Genomic DNA, 15705 nt, shown 5'->3' on the forward strand with positions numbered 1-15705 from the left:
TTTTTTTTCAGCATATATGTGGTGTATCTTAATATGAACATCATGTAGTGTGAAGCTATCGTGCTTTACAAAATGCAAGATTGCTAGAGTCATTTTGTGAGGTATTTTCACGCTTCCTTACTTGTACTTTGTGACAGTGCGAATAGACACTCCAGTTCAGCAGCCACAATATCGAGAACTATGTGGACTGTCATCTTCAGGGAGCGTGCCCCAGTCGCCTCGTAGATGTCAACAATGAGTGGCTTGCACTGCCTTGAAAAGCTTTACAAACTTTACAGTAGATATCGTCAAATACATGCGATGAGGTGATGCAAGTTCCAGCTGAAGTGGGAGACGCCATCTTCTTTTAGTTGGATGTTCGGATCATGCAAAATCTGCTGTAAACAAAGAGGAATCTTGGAAGTACTATGGTGCTTGTGATGCTGAAGTTTTAAGCATGCTTAAGTCTTGCCTGTTAAAAAAAAGTAACGAAATACCTATCTATTGGTGTTCACAGTATATTCTATTGCATTTGAGCAGCATTGTGCGCATTTGTCGCATGTATAGCACCGTATTATGCTCCCAAGTTTTGGCATCATTGCGCGCTATCTATGAAATGAAATGTAGACGAAGCTTGTTAATCTGTTTAGTTAAGATAAACTACTAGAATTTAAAAAGCAGTTGTCAATGCACAGCTCGCCCAGTCAGCATGGTCTCAATGGGAAGAATACTAAAATTGAATTAGTTATCATTTAGGCATCTATGGTGGTGACTGCCTTTCTTATTTTGTTTTTAGGTTTCGCAATATTCCGCTTCACCGAAACTAATGATGTGGAAGCAGTCCCTTCGTCATGGGTGTGCGGCCATACGTGCTTGTGGCCAGTGGCCTACACGCCTGCCCGCCTCACAAAGGCTATATCGCATTGTGAACTCCCTAGTGCCTCATTTTCGAAGCACCGGGTGGTCGTCATAGCTACAGCAAGTAAGCTTTTTTCTGAGGTCATCAGCACTTCTGTAAATCATTAATGTGCAGCGCTCACAAAATAAGACTTTCCAAATGTCTGGCCACTAGTACATGTCATGCCACTGGTGGGTGCATGTTGACACGCAAATGATTGCATTGTGGTACGTAGCAAGAAAGAGCATTTTCAGGGCTTGAATAATTATGAATGCCAAGGAGCCCAAATGTGGTGCCAGCAGGCGAAGCTTTCGAGCACTTTTGTATCCCTACTGAAACAGGTTTGATAAAATATCCGCAAACTTCATTCATCATCTTGTACTTCTTTAAAGTGGCACTAAAAAGCAAGAAGATTTTTCTCATATTCGTAGATTACTTTTTTGCAATACCAAATGCACCACTTTTGTCACAACAAGAAGTTTTGTAACTCAGAAAACATATAAACAGAAAGTTCAAAAGGGATTTCACCACTCTTCGCACACCAATCGCCATGATGTGACAGATTTTTATAGTCCCTGTGTGGGTCTGCACATCTCTTTGTCGACAACAAAATGAATTTAGTAGTATTTTATGCGAGCTTGAAGTTTTATGTTAGTCTTGCCATCCATGGGGGGGGGGGGGGGACATCTCAGAGGTGCAAGCTTCAGTACGAAACTCTAAAGTTGAAGTTACTTTTATTTCCCAGTGTAGTATGTTGGTAAAATTTACGGTAGTATATTTGTGAAAACGTATTTCATCAGTCTAAGCCTATTCAGACTTCTCCTTTAGTGTCCCTTGCACTATTGTGATGTTCATTCTATAGATGCACGCATATATTGGCATGCTTGGTCATTCATTACTTTGGCTGCCGCGGGAGGTCGTGACATGTCTGCGCATGCTATCTATTGCATTGAAAAGCCGCGTATTCTCAGGGAAAAAAGAAAAAGAGGGAAAGTGCTCAAGGTCACGAGGCATGCGTGACAGATTTTCTTTTTCATCCCTCCCTGGTTAGCTTCCAGCGCTTTCGTCAGGAGGAGAGAAAAGAGAATGCAATTGCAATGTGTGACAAAGTTTTGCAACTCGGCTCGTATGGGACGGATTCTGAAAATTAATGCAGCGGTGAATTCATGAGGTAATAAGTTTCTCGATGAATCCATTTCATGACTACTTGAAAAAGTGTTGCACGGCACCTTTTAAACTATGGACAAGGTCACTGGGTACCAGAAAAAGTAATTCTGCTCCAAAGGCATGTTCACCTTTGCACAATGCAATGGCATGCTTCTATAGGAGCCCAAGGGAGGCATGGCTTGTACTAGTGGCCATGCACTGGTATGGTATCATTGCGTTGCAGTCCGTGAGTACTGCTGAGTGCTCATTTAATGATGGTCGTATTCAACCTCCATGGTGTCCACTGTCTTTTTGTGGCACTCGTGAGTGATATGGGCATCAGTCATCATTGCAGTACATAGTTCAGCATGTCACATCCATGCATCATGCAGCGCTTTGCAGTCGCACGTAGAAACGCCAGCAGCCATGCACTCAGTATATTGCCTATCAATCGTTGACCCATCTGCATGTTTTTGAACATTACATTGTGCGACTAAAGCTGTGGCTTCTGTGCTGTATCTTTGTTTACAAGGGCAGCAAGTTTACAAAAGCATTTTCACTCACTACCCAGCAACAATCTTGAACAGTTTTGGCAAGCCCATTTTGTGGCATTGGGAAACATTGCATCTTCAGGCATGCACTAAACTTTTATGCAGCATGTAAAGACTGCAGCATAAGCAAGTGAGGCATAAGATGAGCGGCTGCTGCTCACATCAGTTTTATGGAAATCTGTCACAAGAAGTCATTAACTACTATACTCTGTGCTTAAATTGACACTATTTTATGGTACTTTAGTGTATACAACAGTAGGTGTGCATGTCGGACTAGCTCAACAGTGTCGCAGCAAAACATGCCTTGCAACTTCATGTGCAGGTACATACCTGCATGCAAAAGCAGAGGCACGGGAGGCAGAAGATACGGACAACGATACGGGCAGAGGCAAACGTCGCCGCCGAAATGGCCATGAATTGCCAGACGAACCAGATCTAAGGTTGCTATCATTTCAGTGATGTGCATATGAGTATGCAGATATTAAACATAATGAATTGCAAGATGCAAAATCAAAGCCTCTTTGCATAAAAATTTACAGGGAATATTCTGGATATGTAAAAAATTATGCTAGTTGCGAGAGGGCTCTTAAAGGTAGGGACATGTTAAAACGTAGCAAATCTCTATGGCAAACTCTCTCCTAGGTGTTGCATTTTGTTATAAGTATTCTCTAGGCTGTGAAAGACAGTATATGAGTGAGCTTGTCTTTCCAATTCGACAAGTTTCTCAAGCTGGTGATTTTGTTCATAATTTTGTCCATGTTAAGTTCAATTTTCCTTAACAGGAAGAATTTGTCCAGCTATCGTTGAGTTTTTGTGGCTAGCAGGCATGAAATAAATCTGCTTGTCCAATATATAAAAATTTAGTTGTGTGCAGTTACATGTTAATGGTGCTGTGGTTTCTAGCTAATGAACCTCTTGCATTTCACCTTCATTGAAATAAGACTTTCACTGTGGAAACCGAATTCATGTCTCTTGCAAGGTGTATGATGTTTAGGTTTGTGCAGACCTGTTTGGGAAACACATGTAACGTAACATACAAAATAATTAGGTCGGATATATGTGCTTGATCAAGGAGAATTACCTAGTTTGTACTTTTGGGAATAACTTGCCACTTTTTTGGAGAGATTACGTGGGAAACTAGTGTTAGTCCTCATTAAATTAGATTTTATAAATGGGGGTAATAAAAATATTATTACACAAAAGCAGCCTCATAAAAATCCCATGTGTATGTGCTGCATTTGCCCATATAGGAGCTCCCCATCTCCATCCAGCAGCACGGAGTTGGAACCAGGCCTTCATGCAAGTGCACTTGGGACACCATCACGTTTCGTCAGCGATGATAGGTAGGGTAGTTGTTTTAGAAATCGTTAATTGTGGTAATTTAAAGGCGCATGAATACCCCATTCTGGCCTAATGAGTTCTATATTTGCAGCATAATGCCCATTAAAGGCCTAATTATAGTTGGACATGTTCAATGCATCAGGTCGTGTGAGCAGAGGTTGGATACGCTTGGTATATGTAGCCAGTGACGGCGGCCAATTCCTCACTTTAGAGACCAGCGCGCTCACCATGCCGCAGCGAGCAGCTTCGGAGTGGCGCGTGTGCAATGTAGCGAACATGGTCATGTACTGATAAAGATAAGTACCGTATCTACTTGCGAAATGAACCCACCTGTATTTTAGAAAAGTTGACACCGATTTGGGGGGAGGGTTCATTACGCGGGAGAAAAAAGTCATAGTAGTTATAACAGCGAAAAATTCGCATGGCGGTTTTGCTTGTTTTGGCCCGCGAAATGCACGACGAATCGTTTTTGTAACCCGAAGCTCTTGTTTCTCCCGTAACGAACGCACACGGAGCGACGCCAAAGTGTCGTCCAGCCGGTCAGTTCACTCCAGCGCATGCTCGACCAATTTAATGTTTAAAACCAGCCGTGCAGCTAGCGTACCAGCCAAATGCGGCCTGCGCAGCAGGTGTCCAACTAAGTTCACTATGACAAGCCCGGCAACAAAAACGCAGCATCGGATGGCGGTGCACAAACGTTGGCAGTGCACAACGCGCCGTAGCGCAGTGGGCGACATCGCATGGCCTCTGAGATAGCGGGCGCGTGGCGTGTTTTTACGCTATAAGCAAAGAGGTTCCTTCTGCATTTGACAGGTGGCGCTCTGCCGCAAAAGGCGCGACTTTTACATTTTAATTGACATCGTCGGAGCTTGCGCTGCTCATAACTGGTCAGCATGGTTGTTAAACTATAATTTGACTTTTATTGCATCATTATTTTGTGAGGTAATGGCTTGATTTAACATCGTTTCGATCGTTAATGTCACTGGCTATCACATCGAAATAAAATAAACGGGTGAATTTAAAAACTTTCTCTTTTTTTTTCAGGAACCAAGGGGGGGGGGTTCATTACGCGAGTAAATACGGTATACAGTGGAACTTTGAATATACGTCCCGCAGTTTCACGACGACCCACATTTTATGGCTAATCGGTTTGGGCCCGGCAAAATCCCCGTAGAAATAATGTGTTAAAATACCTTGCTCATACGATGCAGTTTTACGTAGACCCCGCATCTTACGACGACATTCAGATTCCATTCGAAAAACAAAAAAAAAACCTTTACTTAAACCAATGTCGACCAAATATGCACGAGTGCAAGATATGACCTTGCGTTCCCCTAGGTTGATGATTAGAAAAGTAGAAAGTCTTCTTGGAATGGAAAGTTCATTTTACTGGAAGTTCATGCGCTTCTATATACGCCTCGGCCGCATGCGTACGTATCTGAGGTCGTTACCTCATCAACCTATGTCCACACAGAGTAGCTTCAGCCGGCCAAAAAGCTGATATTTTCACGTTTTCCGTCTGTGGAAACTTTTCCTGGTGGACATACAGCTGATCTCCTGCCTTGTCGCACTCGTGGTCCCAGGCTTGTGCAGCTGTTTTCACCATGCAGAATTACTTTCACTTGGCTTCAATATTCTTAATAACAGCGGGACATCACTAATTACGCTTCAGTAGGCAACAAATTACAACGTGCACAGCTCAGTCGCGCATGAAGACATTCTACGCATACTTGTGGTCCGTCGCCATCACGGTGGTCGCCATTATGTGATAGCAGGGTCATTCCACGCCAAACGTCCCAGACATTGCGCTCCACCCTCTCCAATTGTATTGTAAAAAATTGTGGACTTTCATATCAATGCACCATTTGCCCTCGGAAAGTATTTTTGGGGAAAAAAATTTTCTTGTCTGTTACAGTGATTTGAATTTTGCCGTAGTGGGTGAAACATAGGTTGCGAAAAAATACTCTAAAAAATACAATACTTTACGGAACGCCCTAAATATCTGCTGTTTACTTGAAAAGGAATGGCACTATCTTATTATCACCCACTGACGACCACTACTTTGTCTCACAATGTGCTTTGTGGTGAAGCAATGCTGCAATTCTGCGCCCATTTTGAATATTTTTTTCAAATTCTACGAATATTACAGACAATATAGGACTATATCACATGGCTGGATAGTTGGCAGTAAGCGTGTCAAAAAAGTATTGAAGTCGATGACCGAGTAGTTTCGAAGTGGAAGGGGCGCAAACATTGAAAAATGTGTGAAATGCTCCACGTTCAGGCACATGTAGAGTGGTGATGCAGTCCAAGTAAAAATGCACGCTTGGTCTCGTTGGCAAGAGTGAACAAAGGAGATTTATTTGTGAAAGTTTCATCGGAGTGTTTTTGGCGAGAAACAAAAATTTATGTTGAGCGTTCGCAGCGAGCCTGGGCGCGGGCCCGTAAGTCCGCTTCACTGCACCGCCACGGTTCCTTGGGGCAACGAAAGTATGCAGCGCCCACGCGGGTGGCAAGATCGTGTGCTGCTGTGAGTTTTCACGTTGCTGAAAACTTGCAAACAGTGTATATGGCTGGCAGAATGTTTCGGAAAGGCACTAAAGGCTGCCGGTTAGTAGTCGGAGCAGAGCACGATTTCATTACCACGTCACTCCATGCACACGTACGACAGGCGCAGAGCTTAGGTTGTGTTTTCGACTTCTGCGGAGGATGCAGTTCTTACTTCCGTTGCCGACGTATGGTGTCCGCCACTTGAAATGCCTGTGTTGCTGAGTAGGTGGTGAGCCCGGCATTAAGAGTGGTCAGTGATGATGGCACGAAAAGGTGAAACGTGCGCGTACCTTTGAGGGAGATTGTAGACTCAAACCTTGCTGAGCTCAACTTTCTGCCACGCTGCATGCGATGCTTTCATCTTAGTAATCGCCTTGCGATTACTAATGGTACATTCTACAGGTCGTTTTCAAGCGCTCCGTAGACGCTGAAAAAATTACGTAAAATAGCAACTAACCATTGCTACTAACATTATCGGGTCAAAATATGATCAGGAAGGAGAAGCATGACTTGCATACCTGTTTATTCTTGTTGGAGAGCTTTAAAGCCGTTGAATTTAACACTTTTAAACAAAGTCAGGGCACTCTCAAGCGACCATATGAATGTACCATAAGCGAAGGCGATAGACATTTAAAAGGACGAAGCCGCCTTAAAGGCGGCTTCGTCCTTTTGTATTTTATCGCTTTCGGTTTCCGTTGTACAGGCTCTCCGTCTAAAATATGACACGATAGCAGTATACTCATCATTCGCAATGTTTATCTTACGCGCTGCCAAGGGATGCGGCCGAAAGACGAACCTTGGAGTGCCGCGTGCTCGCTCGGCGACGCGATCACCGGAGCAAAGTTCACCTCTGCCGAAGATACGAGCGTAGAATACGTAGCACCATTCGGCTGCGAGGCACGAATGGCGCAAGTCACGTTCAAACGAGCTGCCCATAAAAAAAAATTATAAGTGTATTCCCGGTGCCTGTTAGCCACTTTTATTATATAATAATATATTTTAAACGAACCATCACTCGTTTTCCCAGACACTTCGTCGGCGACACTACGGAAAGCCGAAGAATGCGTGTCGAAACGAGAAAACTCACAGCAGCACACGATCTTGCCACCCGCGTGGGCGCTGCATACAGTGAAATCTCGGTATAACGAACTTCAGGGGACCGCGGAAAAATGTTCGTTATTCTGAAAGGTCGTTATAGTGAAAGCCCAAAAATTTACCATAACAATAGAATTTCAGTAACGCAAACGTCCTACCTTTGCAACGGTACGTCCTTGAACTCGTTTCTCACAACAATGCACACGTGAACGTCAGACAAGGCACGTTTATTTGAAATAGTCCGTGATCGTTTTTTGACGGGTGCAGCACAAACTCTGCGTCACGAACGATTCTAGACCGTCCGCATTTTTATCCGCCGCTTCGGTCGCTGTTCCGCTTTTTTCTATGAATATGCGGAGTTTCCTCAAGTAGTCCAACGCATCTGTGGCCGACACGGACTCGTCGCGATCGTCGGGTGCTACCGTGACATCGTCGTCCATGTCATCGCTGCAATCCTTTAAGGCCCAACTGCATGCACGCGAGTTTTGAGCGACGGCCGACAGGATTTGCTGTCGCGGAGGGCCATCCATCGCCGTCGCTTGTCGCAGGGGTGCAATCGCGAAACGATGCTATTTCCGATTCCACACGGCTGGCTGATCACGCTGATAACGCGAACGGACCGTCGTTCTGACCACTGGCCAAGCGCGAAAAGCACGAAAGGCATCCCAGGTTTCTGGAAAGCCAGAAAACATCGCTTGTCGCCCGGAAGTGAGCATGACGATATCCAACAACATGGCAGCATCTCTGACTCTTGCTTCGGTTGCAATTTGCTCGTGATGCTTCCAATCGGCGCGTACTTCAAGGAATGCAAGTTATAGACTACCTTCTTTACAGCCCCATCTCACGCGGAGAGCGAGGCAGCGGCCGTATTTTGTCGTTATTTATGATCGACGGTTCGTTTTGATGTTTCGGTGGTAGCTTGCTGCATTGGTGGTAGCTTGCTGCAATGTCAACATCGTCGTCGTGTGAGGTAGCCCTTCTCCCTGCGAAGCAACGATGTGAGGCGCTGCGGCTTTTCTTAAACGTTCTATGACAGCAAGAGGAAACGTTCTCGAAATGCGCCTCGTGGACTAACCCCAACATAACGCAGTTTGCAAAGTGCGACGTAGCGTAGGCAGCGTACGCTTCCGGGCGCCCCATGGGATCACAGCAGATACTACTGCCGCGGTTAAACATAAGATTGCGAAAAAAGAAAGTCCCGAAACGCTTTTATGGCATCTTTATCTCAAACAAGACATTAATAAATTTGGCATGTTGTCATTCATCTACTCTGTAATTCTTTTTCGTATTTTGCCTGCGTGCGCGCAATAGTTTTCAATCGAGCAGCGCGACGGAGCCCGTTTGTCGCAGCCGCCTTTGCTCGAAAGTCGCGTGCTATGCATGCAGTTGGGCCTTTACAAAACCTGATGCGTTGTCGCCTCCGCAACGAAGGGGGGAAAAAAAAAAAAAACTTCTCCGCCCGCGTCTTTCTCCTCCCGTGCCATCTCAGGTTTTAGCGGGAGGGCATCCGCTCTTCGCGCTGCGTCGTCTGCTACCTTACAGCTCCGACTGCCATGACCGATACACTGAAATCGAAGAATCCTCGCATTTCGGGATATAAGTTCGTAGTACTGAGGTGTTGTTAAGATTACACGGGAATTAAATAACGGTCGTTATTCTGAAATGTTCGTTATTCTGAAGTTCGTAGTAGTGAAATATTTTTACATTGAAACTATAAGCAGTCGGCACGGGATTTCTTAAAAGTTCGTTAATTTGAAATGTTCGTTAATGTGGTGTTCGTTGTAACGAGATTTGACTGTACTTCCGTTGCCCCAAGGAACAGTGGCGGCGCAGTGAAGCGGACTTACGGGCCCGCGCTCAGGCACGCCGCGAACGCTCAACATAAATTTTTGTTGCTCGCCAAAAACAAAAAACACTCCGATGAAACTTTCACAAATAAATCTCCTTTGTTTACTCTTGCCAACGAGACCAAGCGTGCATTTTTACTTGGACTGCATCACAACTCTACATGTGCCTGAACGTTTAGCATTTCACACATTTTTCAATGTTTGTGCCCCTTCCACTTCGAAACTACTCGGTCATCGACTTCAATACTTTTTTGACACGCTTACTGGCAACTATCCAGCCACGTGACATAGTCCTATTTTGTCTGTAATATTCGTAGAATTTAAAAAGAAATATTCAAAATGGGCGCAGAATTGCAGCATTGCTTCACCACAAAGCACATCGTGAGACAAAGTAGTGGTCGTCAGTGGGTGATAATAAGATAGTGCCGTTCCTTTTCAAGTAAACAGCAGATATTTAAGGCGTTCCGTAAAGTATTGTATTTTTTAGAGTATTTTTTCGCAACCTATGTTTCACCCACTACGGCAAAATTCAAATCACTGTAACAGACAAGAAAAATTTTTTTTCCCAAAAATACTTTCCGAGGGCAAATAGTGCACTGATATGAACGTCCACAATTTTTTACAATACAATTGGAGAGGGTTGAGCGCAATGTCTGGGACGTTTGGCGTGGAATGACCCAGCAATGACACTGTGTCTGACTCTTGTTACGGGAGGCCATCGGCAACGCAGTTTCGGTTTCGTTTTCATGTCCAGGCAGTTTTCGAACTATATTCATCGGTAGAAAGATGCGCATTGGATTCAGTTTTTTTTTTTTTAAGTTAATAATCAAGATTCACTCGCACCTCCTTCAACTAAGTAACACTGCTATTAGCTGCCGCTGGCAAGAATTATTTAATCTACCTTCCTAGCAGAGGTACAAGGTCGTGCCGTGGGCCTATTCAGGTGTTCTGTGCCCGTTTTTTGGGCAAGGCTGAGTGTCACTGCCTATATTCTTAGTTTTTTTTATTAGACACCCATATTATACGATGGTTTTACGTGGTCCCCTGAAAGTCGTATAATTGGGGTTCCACTGTACTTTGCAAAATTTTTTCAAAGGAGCACTGACACAAAAATTTTGCACCTTGTTTTTTTTTTGTTGCAATAGATAGCTTATGATCCCCTTATCACGGCTGCAAACCTCGTTTGCGCGAGTGCGCGACGGTTATTTATTTAGAGACGTTTTTAGAGTGCCCAGTCGCAGTTTCGGTTTCAAAGCACCGAGCTGGGCAGCACTACTTCCGGAGGACGGGTAGCCACAGCTGGCCACGTGAACACGCAAAATTGTGACGCAGGCGACGCGCGAGCGTGAGTGCGGTGGGCGCCGAACCAGGTTAAGTGGCGCCAGCTATGGAGGATTAGAAACAACTAACAAACGCGTAATCTATGTCCTCCAAGCATTCGGAAGCGCCCATCTCAACTCGCTAAGCTTACAGCATCGATTATTTGACTATGGATCTCAAAAATGGCGCCGAATCGGGATGAATACATTGCTGCCGAAGCTTAAGGACATGAATCTAAAGCAAATGGAAGCATCAGTTCGGAACTTACACGTTACAGAGCGCACGGCGGCCACTTGATAGATTCGAAGTGGACGACAACCGCTTTTGGCAGTGCTGCCATGTTTTTCGGAGGCGCGAATGCCTCGCCGGCGAAGCTTGCCGTGCAAGTTGGACAGCTCTTGCGCGTGCGGCGACGGCCGACGTTCTGTGGCACCGCGCCGTTGCGGCAGGCTTGCCGCTAGCGTGAGCGGGCCATAACATCTGCCAACGGGAACGACGAGCGAACAGCGGAAGAGAACACAACTAGAACACGCCAAGCCGCAGGCACGGAGGAAGAAATGGCAGGTAGCACGGCACAAGCGCAAGGGCACAATCAGCCACCAGCCAACACAAACTCGTGACGTAGGTTTGTTTACACACCCCCCGCGTTGATGTCGGCGTCGCGAAGCGCTCGCATCTCGCTCAGTCGCGCGGCATGCACTTTAAAATTGATTTTAAATATGTTCTAGGCTATATTGGCCCTTGATATTTCGTAGACGTTGTGTACGGCTCCGCATACATCTATTTAACTCATTATCTCGCCTTTGAAATTTTGTGTCAGTGCTCTTTTAAGTGATTGAAGGGACACCGAAGTGAAACAATAAATAAGTTTAGATTGATGAATTATACTCTGAGAATGTTATTGTTGCTAATTTCACTTTCATGTGTTTATTAAATTAAAGAAACAATCAAGGTCGGTGGTTCATTTTTAAATTTCCTACAAAAATCTGAAATTCATCAGAAGATGGATTTAAAAGCCTTTCTTTGTGTATTAGTGACATTGGCTTGATGAAATTTTCTGAACCTTAGTATGCCGAGTCTCTGGCATGCCCAGTGGACAATGCATTTTACTGATATGTAACAACATTGGCACTAGTGGGCGCAGCCAAAATTTATGACATCATGGGGATCGGTGTGGAAACCTCTGTGCGGCATCGCCTCACACATTTTATTTAATGTGTATTCCGACTAACCAAGTGTCTTCACGTGGCAAGTGAGGTGATTTTGTTGTTGTGAAAGAGCGATTTACTTATTCTTTTTAGTGTTCCTTTAAAAGGTAGCTTCAACTCTGGGAAAAAATTCATTTCTGGCTTCATAAGACTGACTATATAGAAAAAATGCAATGTTTCAGGCTGATTTCTCTATGCCTCAAATTTTGTGCTTGCGCAAAGTATCACGGTGTTCATTGTCTACATATATTGCTGAAACTAAGTTTTCTAAGAGGTGTGCCTCTGTTAATGAATTGTTTTAAATGTGTTTGCTGTCTTTCCAGTAAGAGGGCTGGCTAAGCTGTGTGGCCCACCCAAGAACCAGAAAGTGTCTTCCATTTTGTTATCCAGCGACATTTTTTTTTAACAGCCACCAGAGCTTAAGGGGTCATGGTCGACACTTGGTGGGAATGTCCCTTAAATCTAAGTAACTCATCAGACATTTTTTAAAAATAATATTGGTTCTTCTGCATGGATGTTGGTGTGCTGCCTCCTGCTGTACTACAGAATGCTGATAAACAAAGGTCAAGATCCATTGGCTGCAATGCTGACTTTTTGATGAGACTAGCACCATACACAAAATTGGCAGAGTTTTTCACTTGGCTTTCCACACCCCCGTGCATAAAAAAGCTATTGATATTCTCGTGCTTTCACAAATGTACTGTTACTTTTATACTTATTAGTACATTGAAATAGCAGTGTTCTTGTTAAATTCTTTGTAATTTTAACATTATATGTGTTTTATTGTGTCTAGTGTATTCCTTTACAGGAAAAAGTTGCGCTAATAAAGAAAGGACACCACAAAGAAGGAACACTTAAACAGGTCGAGCGCAAACTACCAACTGTTTTATTGACTGTAGATCGTCGGTTAAATAGGGAAACCGAACATAGCTGCGCTGACGCGCCAAGGAACCTCACATGCTAGCGCACCTTATTCATCATAAAGGACACTTTTGCACCGTAGAGCGATATCGAGACCTCACTTACACAGCTGTCACTCTTCATGTTAATGAAGAACGCTTCCAAAACCTCACAAGCACACGTGTTTCTGCTATGACCCAGTATCTTAGCAGAAACACGTGTGCTCGTGAGGTTTAGGAAGCATTCTTCATTAACATGAAGAGTGACAGCTGTGTAAGTGAGGTCTCGATATCGCTCTACGGTGCAGAAGTGTTCTTTTTTGATGAATAAGGTGCGTGATGTTCCTTGGTGCATCTGCGCAGCTTTGTTCGGTTTCCCTATTTAACCGATGATCTACAGTTAATAAAACAGTTGGTAGTTTGTGCTCGACCTGTTTAGGTGTTCCTTCTTTGTGGTGTCTTTTCTTAATTAGCGCAATTTTTTCCTGTAAAGAATGAACCAACTAGCCCCTCCAGATGTCCTGAGTGTATTCCTAGTCACAAGTTTAATACTGGTATAAATAAAACTCATCATATGCCTTCAGGGTGCCAAAAAGCAAGCGGGACTATGCACGGCCTTAAATTGTAGTGTCATTTGACGTCATGGAAACGCTTACTGGATCTGCGGGTGTGTATATTTGTGTGAGTTGGGATCCACATTCTTTAAAGAGAGGCTTCTGTTCTACTGAACAGCTTTGGAAGGAACTTATTGTGCAAAGAACCTTGGCTCTTTACATATCAATTGGTTGGGAGGAGCCTGTCTGTGTCACTTTGTTTAAAGTGTGCATGAGCGTGGAAAGTAGCAACCGTGGCAATAACCCTCTCAGTGTTGTAGTGCTTTGATAAAGTGCTCACAAAGCATCTTTGCAGTGCAGTGTGTGTCAGGGGCGTAGCCAAGGGGGGGGTTGGGGGGGTTCAAACCCCCCCCCCGAAATCTTTCAGTTTTGCTTGCGTATATAGGCACGCACACATACAAACGCACGCATGAACATACATAAAGTATGGTTGAACCCCCCCCCCCCCCCCCCCCCGAAAAAAATTTCTGGCTACGCCCCTGATGTGTGTGTCAGAATATTTTTTTCTGCTTTGCATGACTGAGAGTCAGAAAAAACTTTTGTCAGACCTAGTCATTTTCAAACAGTGATCATTTCATATTTTTGTGGTGTAGACTTTTATCAGACCTAGTCGTTTTGAAACTGTGATCATTTAATTTTTTTGTCATGTTTAGCATTTCATGTTACTAAGAGTGCAGTTTGCAATTGAAGATGAGCTCTAGCACATAACTTCCATTTTTATTTGTGATCTGCTCCTAAAGCCAAACAGAAGCCATATATATATATTTTAACTGTTGCTTGCTTGCCGGCCAAAGAGAAAGCATCTTACGGCATTCTTTGAATAATGTGCCTAAGATGTCTTGGATAGCTTACTTGTGACTGCCCTTTTTGCCCATCAAGCTGCTTCGAGTGTAGCAACTTTTTGCCTAATATAAACATTTGTCACTTAGATAAGCATTTGATTTTAACCTGTGCGATTGTTCTTTTGTGCAATGTTTGAACATATGTTTCTGCAGCCACCATTTGTATTGTTCGTGCCTCTGTTGAGGCTGTTATCTGTATTTATGTACCTGATTTTAAACTGTGCATCTTCTGTTAAAGATTATTGAACATGCACTGACCTTACTGCCAATATTTGTGTAGCCCAGGCTTTTATATAAGCATTTCTCACTTGAACAAGCAAGCAAGCTCATAATTTAAACTGTGTCATTATTCATTTGTGCAATGTTTTAGCATAGGTTTTCACTGCTACTATTTACAAAGTTTGTTCTGAGGGAACTGATACCTGTTCCACTATTTCTGCCTTTGCTCTGTGTCTTGTTCATTATTAATTTCTGTGATACTGCTGTCAGTTCGGAATTTATTATAGGAACACCATTTGTGCCTTGATTTCTTCTGATTGCCAGTTTTGAGCATCTATCGTGTGTGAACCATGAACATTTGAGATACAGCTTTTTAGCCAGTATATGTTTTTGCTAACTGGCTGCTTAAGTCTTATCACTTTTTATGATAGCCGGCATACCAGATTATTACAATATGTATAAGCATAGGCAGCTGTGCTCTCCACAAATCATTTTCCTTCTGTGAACAGTGGCCCCACGAGACCTGCGTGTTTTTCATGGCTGTTCTTTTAATTTCACTGGTGATGTAATAAAAACATTTTGGCTGAACTTCTGCCTCCTGCATCATTCATGTGCGAATAACGAGCCGGCGGCCGCTCGTCCTCCTCTCCCGAATACGTACCAGAGAAAGAGAGCATATTCGGGGAAGCGGGACGAGAAAGCTGGCAAAATGGGAAAGGGAAACAAGGTGAGGGAGGAGGGTATAAAAATAAAAAGAAAACACATTGGGAAAGGGAACGAAGGTCAGTGAGAAAGGGCAAAAAAAGAAAGAAAAGTGGGGATTACAATACAGATTGTAGAAGGTTTCTGTCTCTACTTTTCAAGGCCTGCTAGGGTCGTCAAGTATCTCCTTAGAAGAACGGATTTTTGTCATCTTATAAGAGACGGATTATAGAACTTCCTCTTATATTCTCCAGGCCGGACATTAGCAAAGATATACGACCGCTCCAGTCGGATGAACGGATTTTAAGCGCACGTTAGAAGACGTTCATTTGGGATTGGCAAATCCGATTCGTAGCAGCTATATATCGCTTTTGTGCTAGCTGGGTGATTGTAGTACTCGATATCTAATTTTATGACAAAGCAATAAACACTCCTATGACACAGGCGTCATGTGGGGTTAACGTCAATTGTGGTTACAGTGTTGTGATCCGTTT

The 15705-nt window shown here is 43.8% G+C and overlaps 2 protein-coding genes across 2 annotated transcripts in view; both read left to right on the forward strand.

Moving 5' to 3' along the window:
• The window catches only part of LOC119393687 (cytochrome P450 4V2), a 174188-nt gene that overhangs the window by 103509 nt on the left and 54974 nt on the right, over positions 1-15705 (forward strand). The window lies entirely within an intron of this gene.
• LOC119393703 (uncharacterized) lies at positions 607-13895 on the forward strand. Its single transcript, XM_037660828.2, has 4 exons — positions 607-961; positions 2897-3014; positions 3825-3917; positions 12259-13895. The coding sequence occupies exons 1-4, from the start codon at positions 742-744 to the stop codon at positions 12272-12274; spliced, it is 447 nt and encodes a 148-aa protein (XP_037516756.1). The 5' UTR covers positions 607-741; the 3' UTR covers positions 12275-13895.

The sequence above is a fragment of the Rhipicephalus sanguineus genome, chromosome 1 (assembly GCF_013339695.2).
Source record: "Rhipicephalus sanguineus isolate Rsan-2018 chromosome 1, BIME_Rsan_1.4, whole genome shotgun sequence".
Taxonomy (NCBI): Eukaryota; Metazoa; Arthropoda; class Arachnida; order Ixodida; family Ixodidae; genus Rhipicephalus; species Rhipicephalus sanguineus.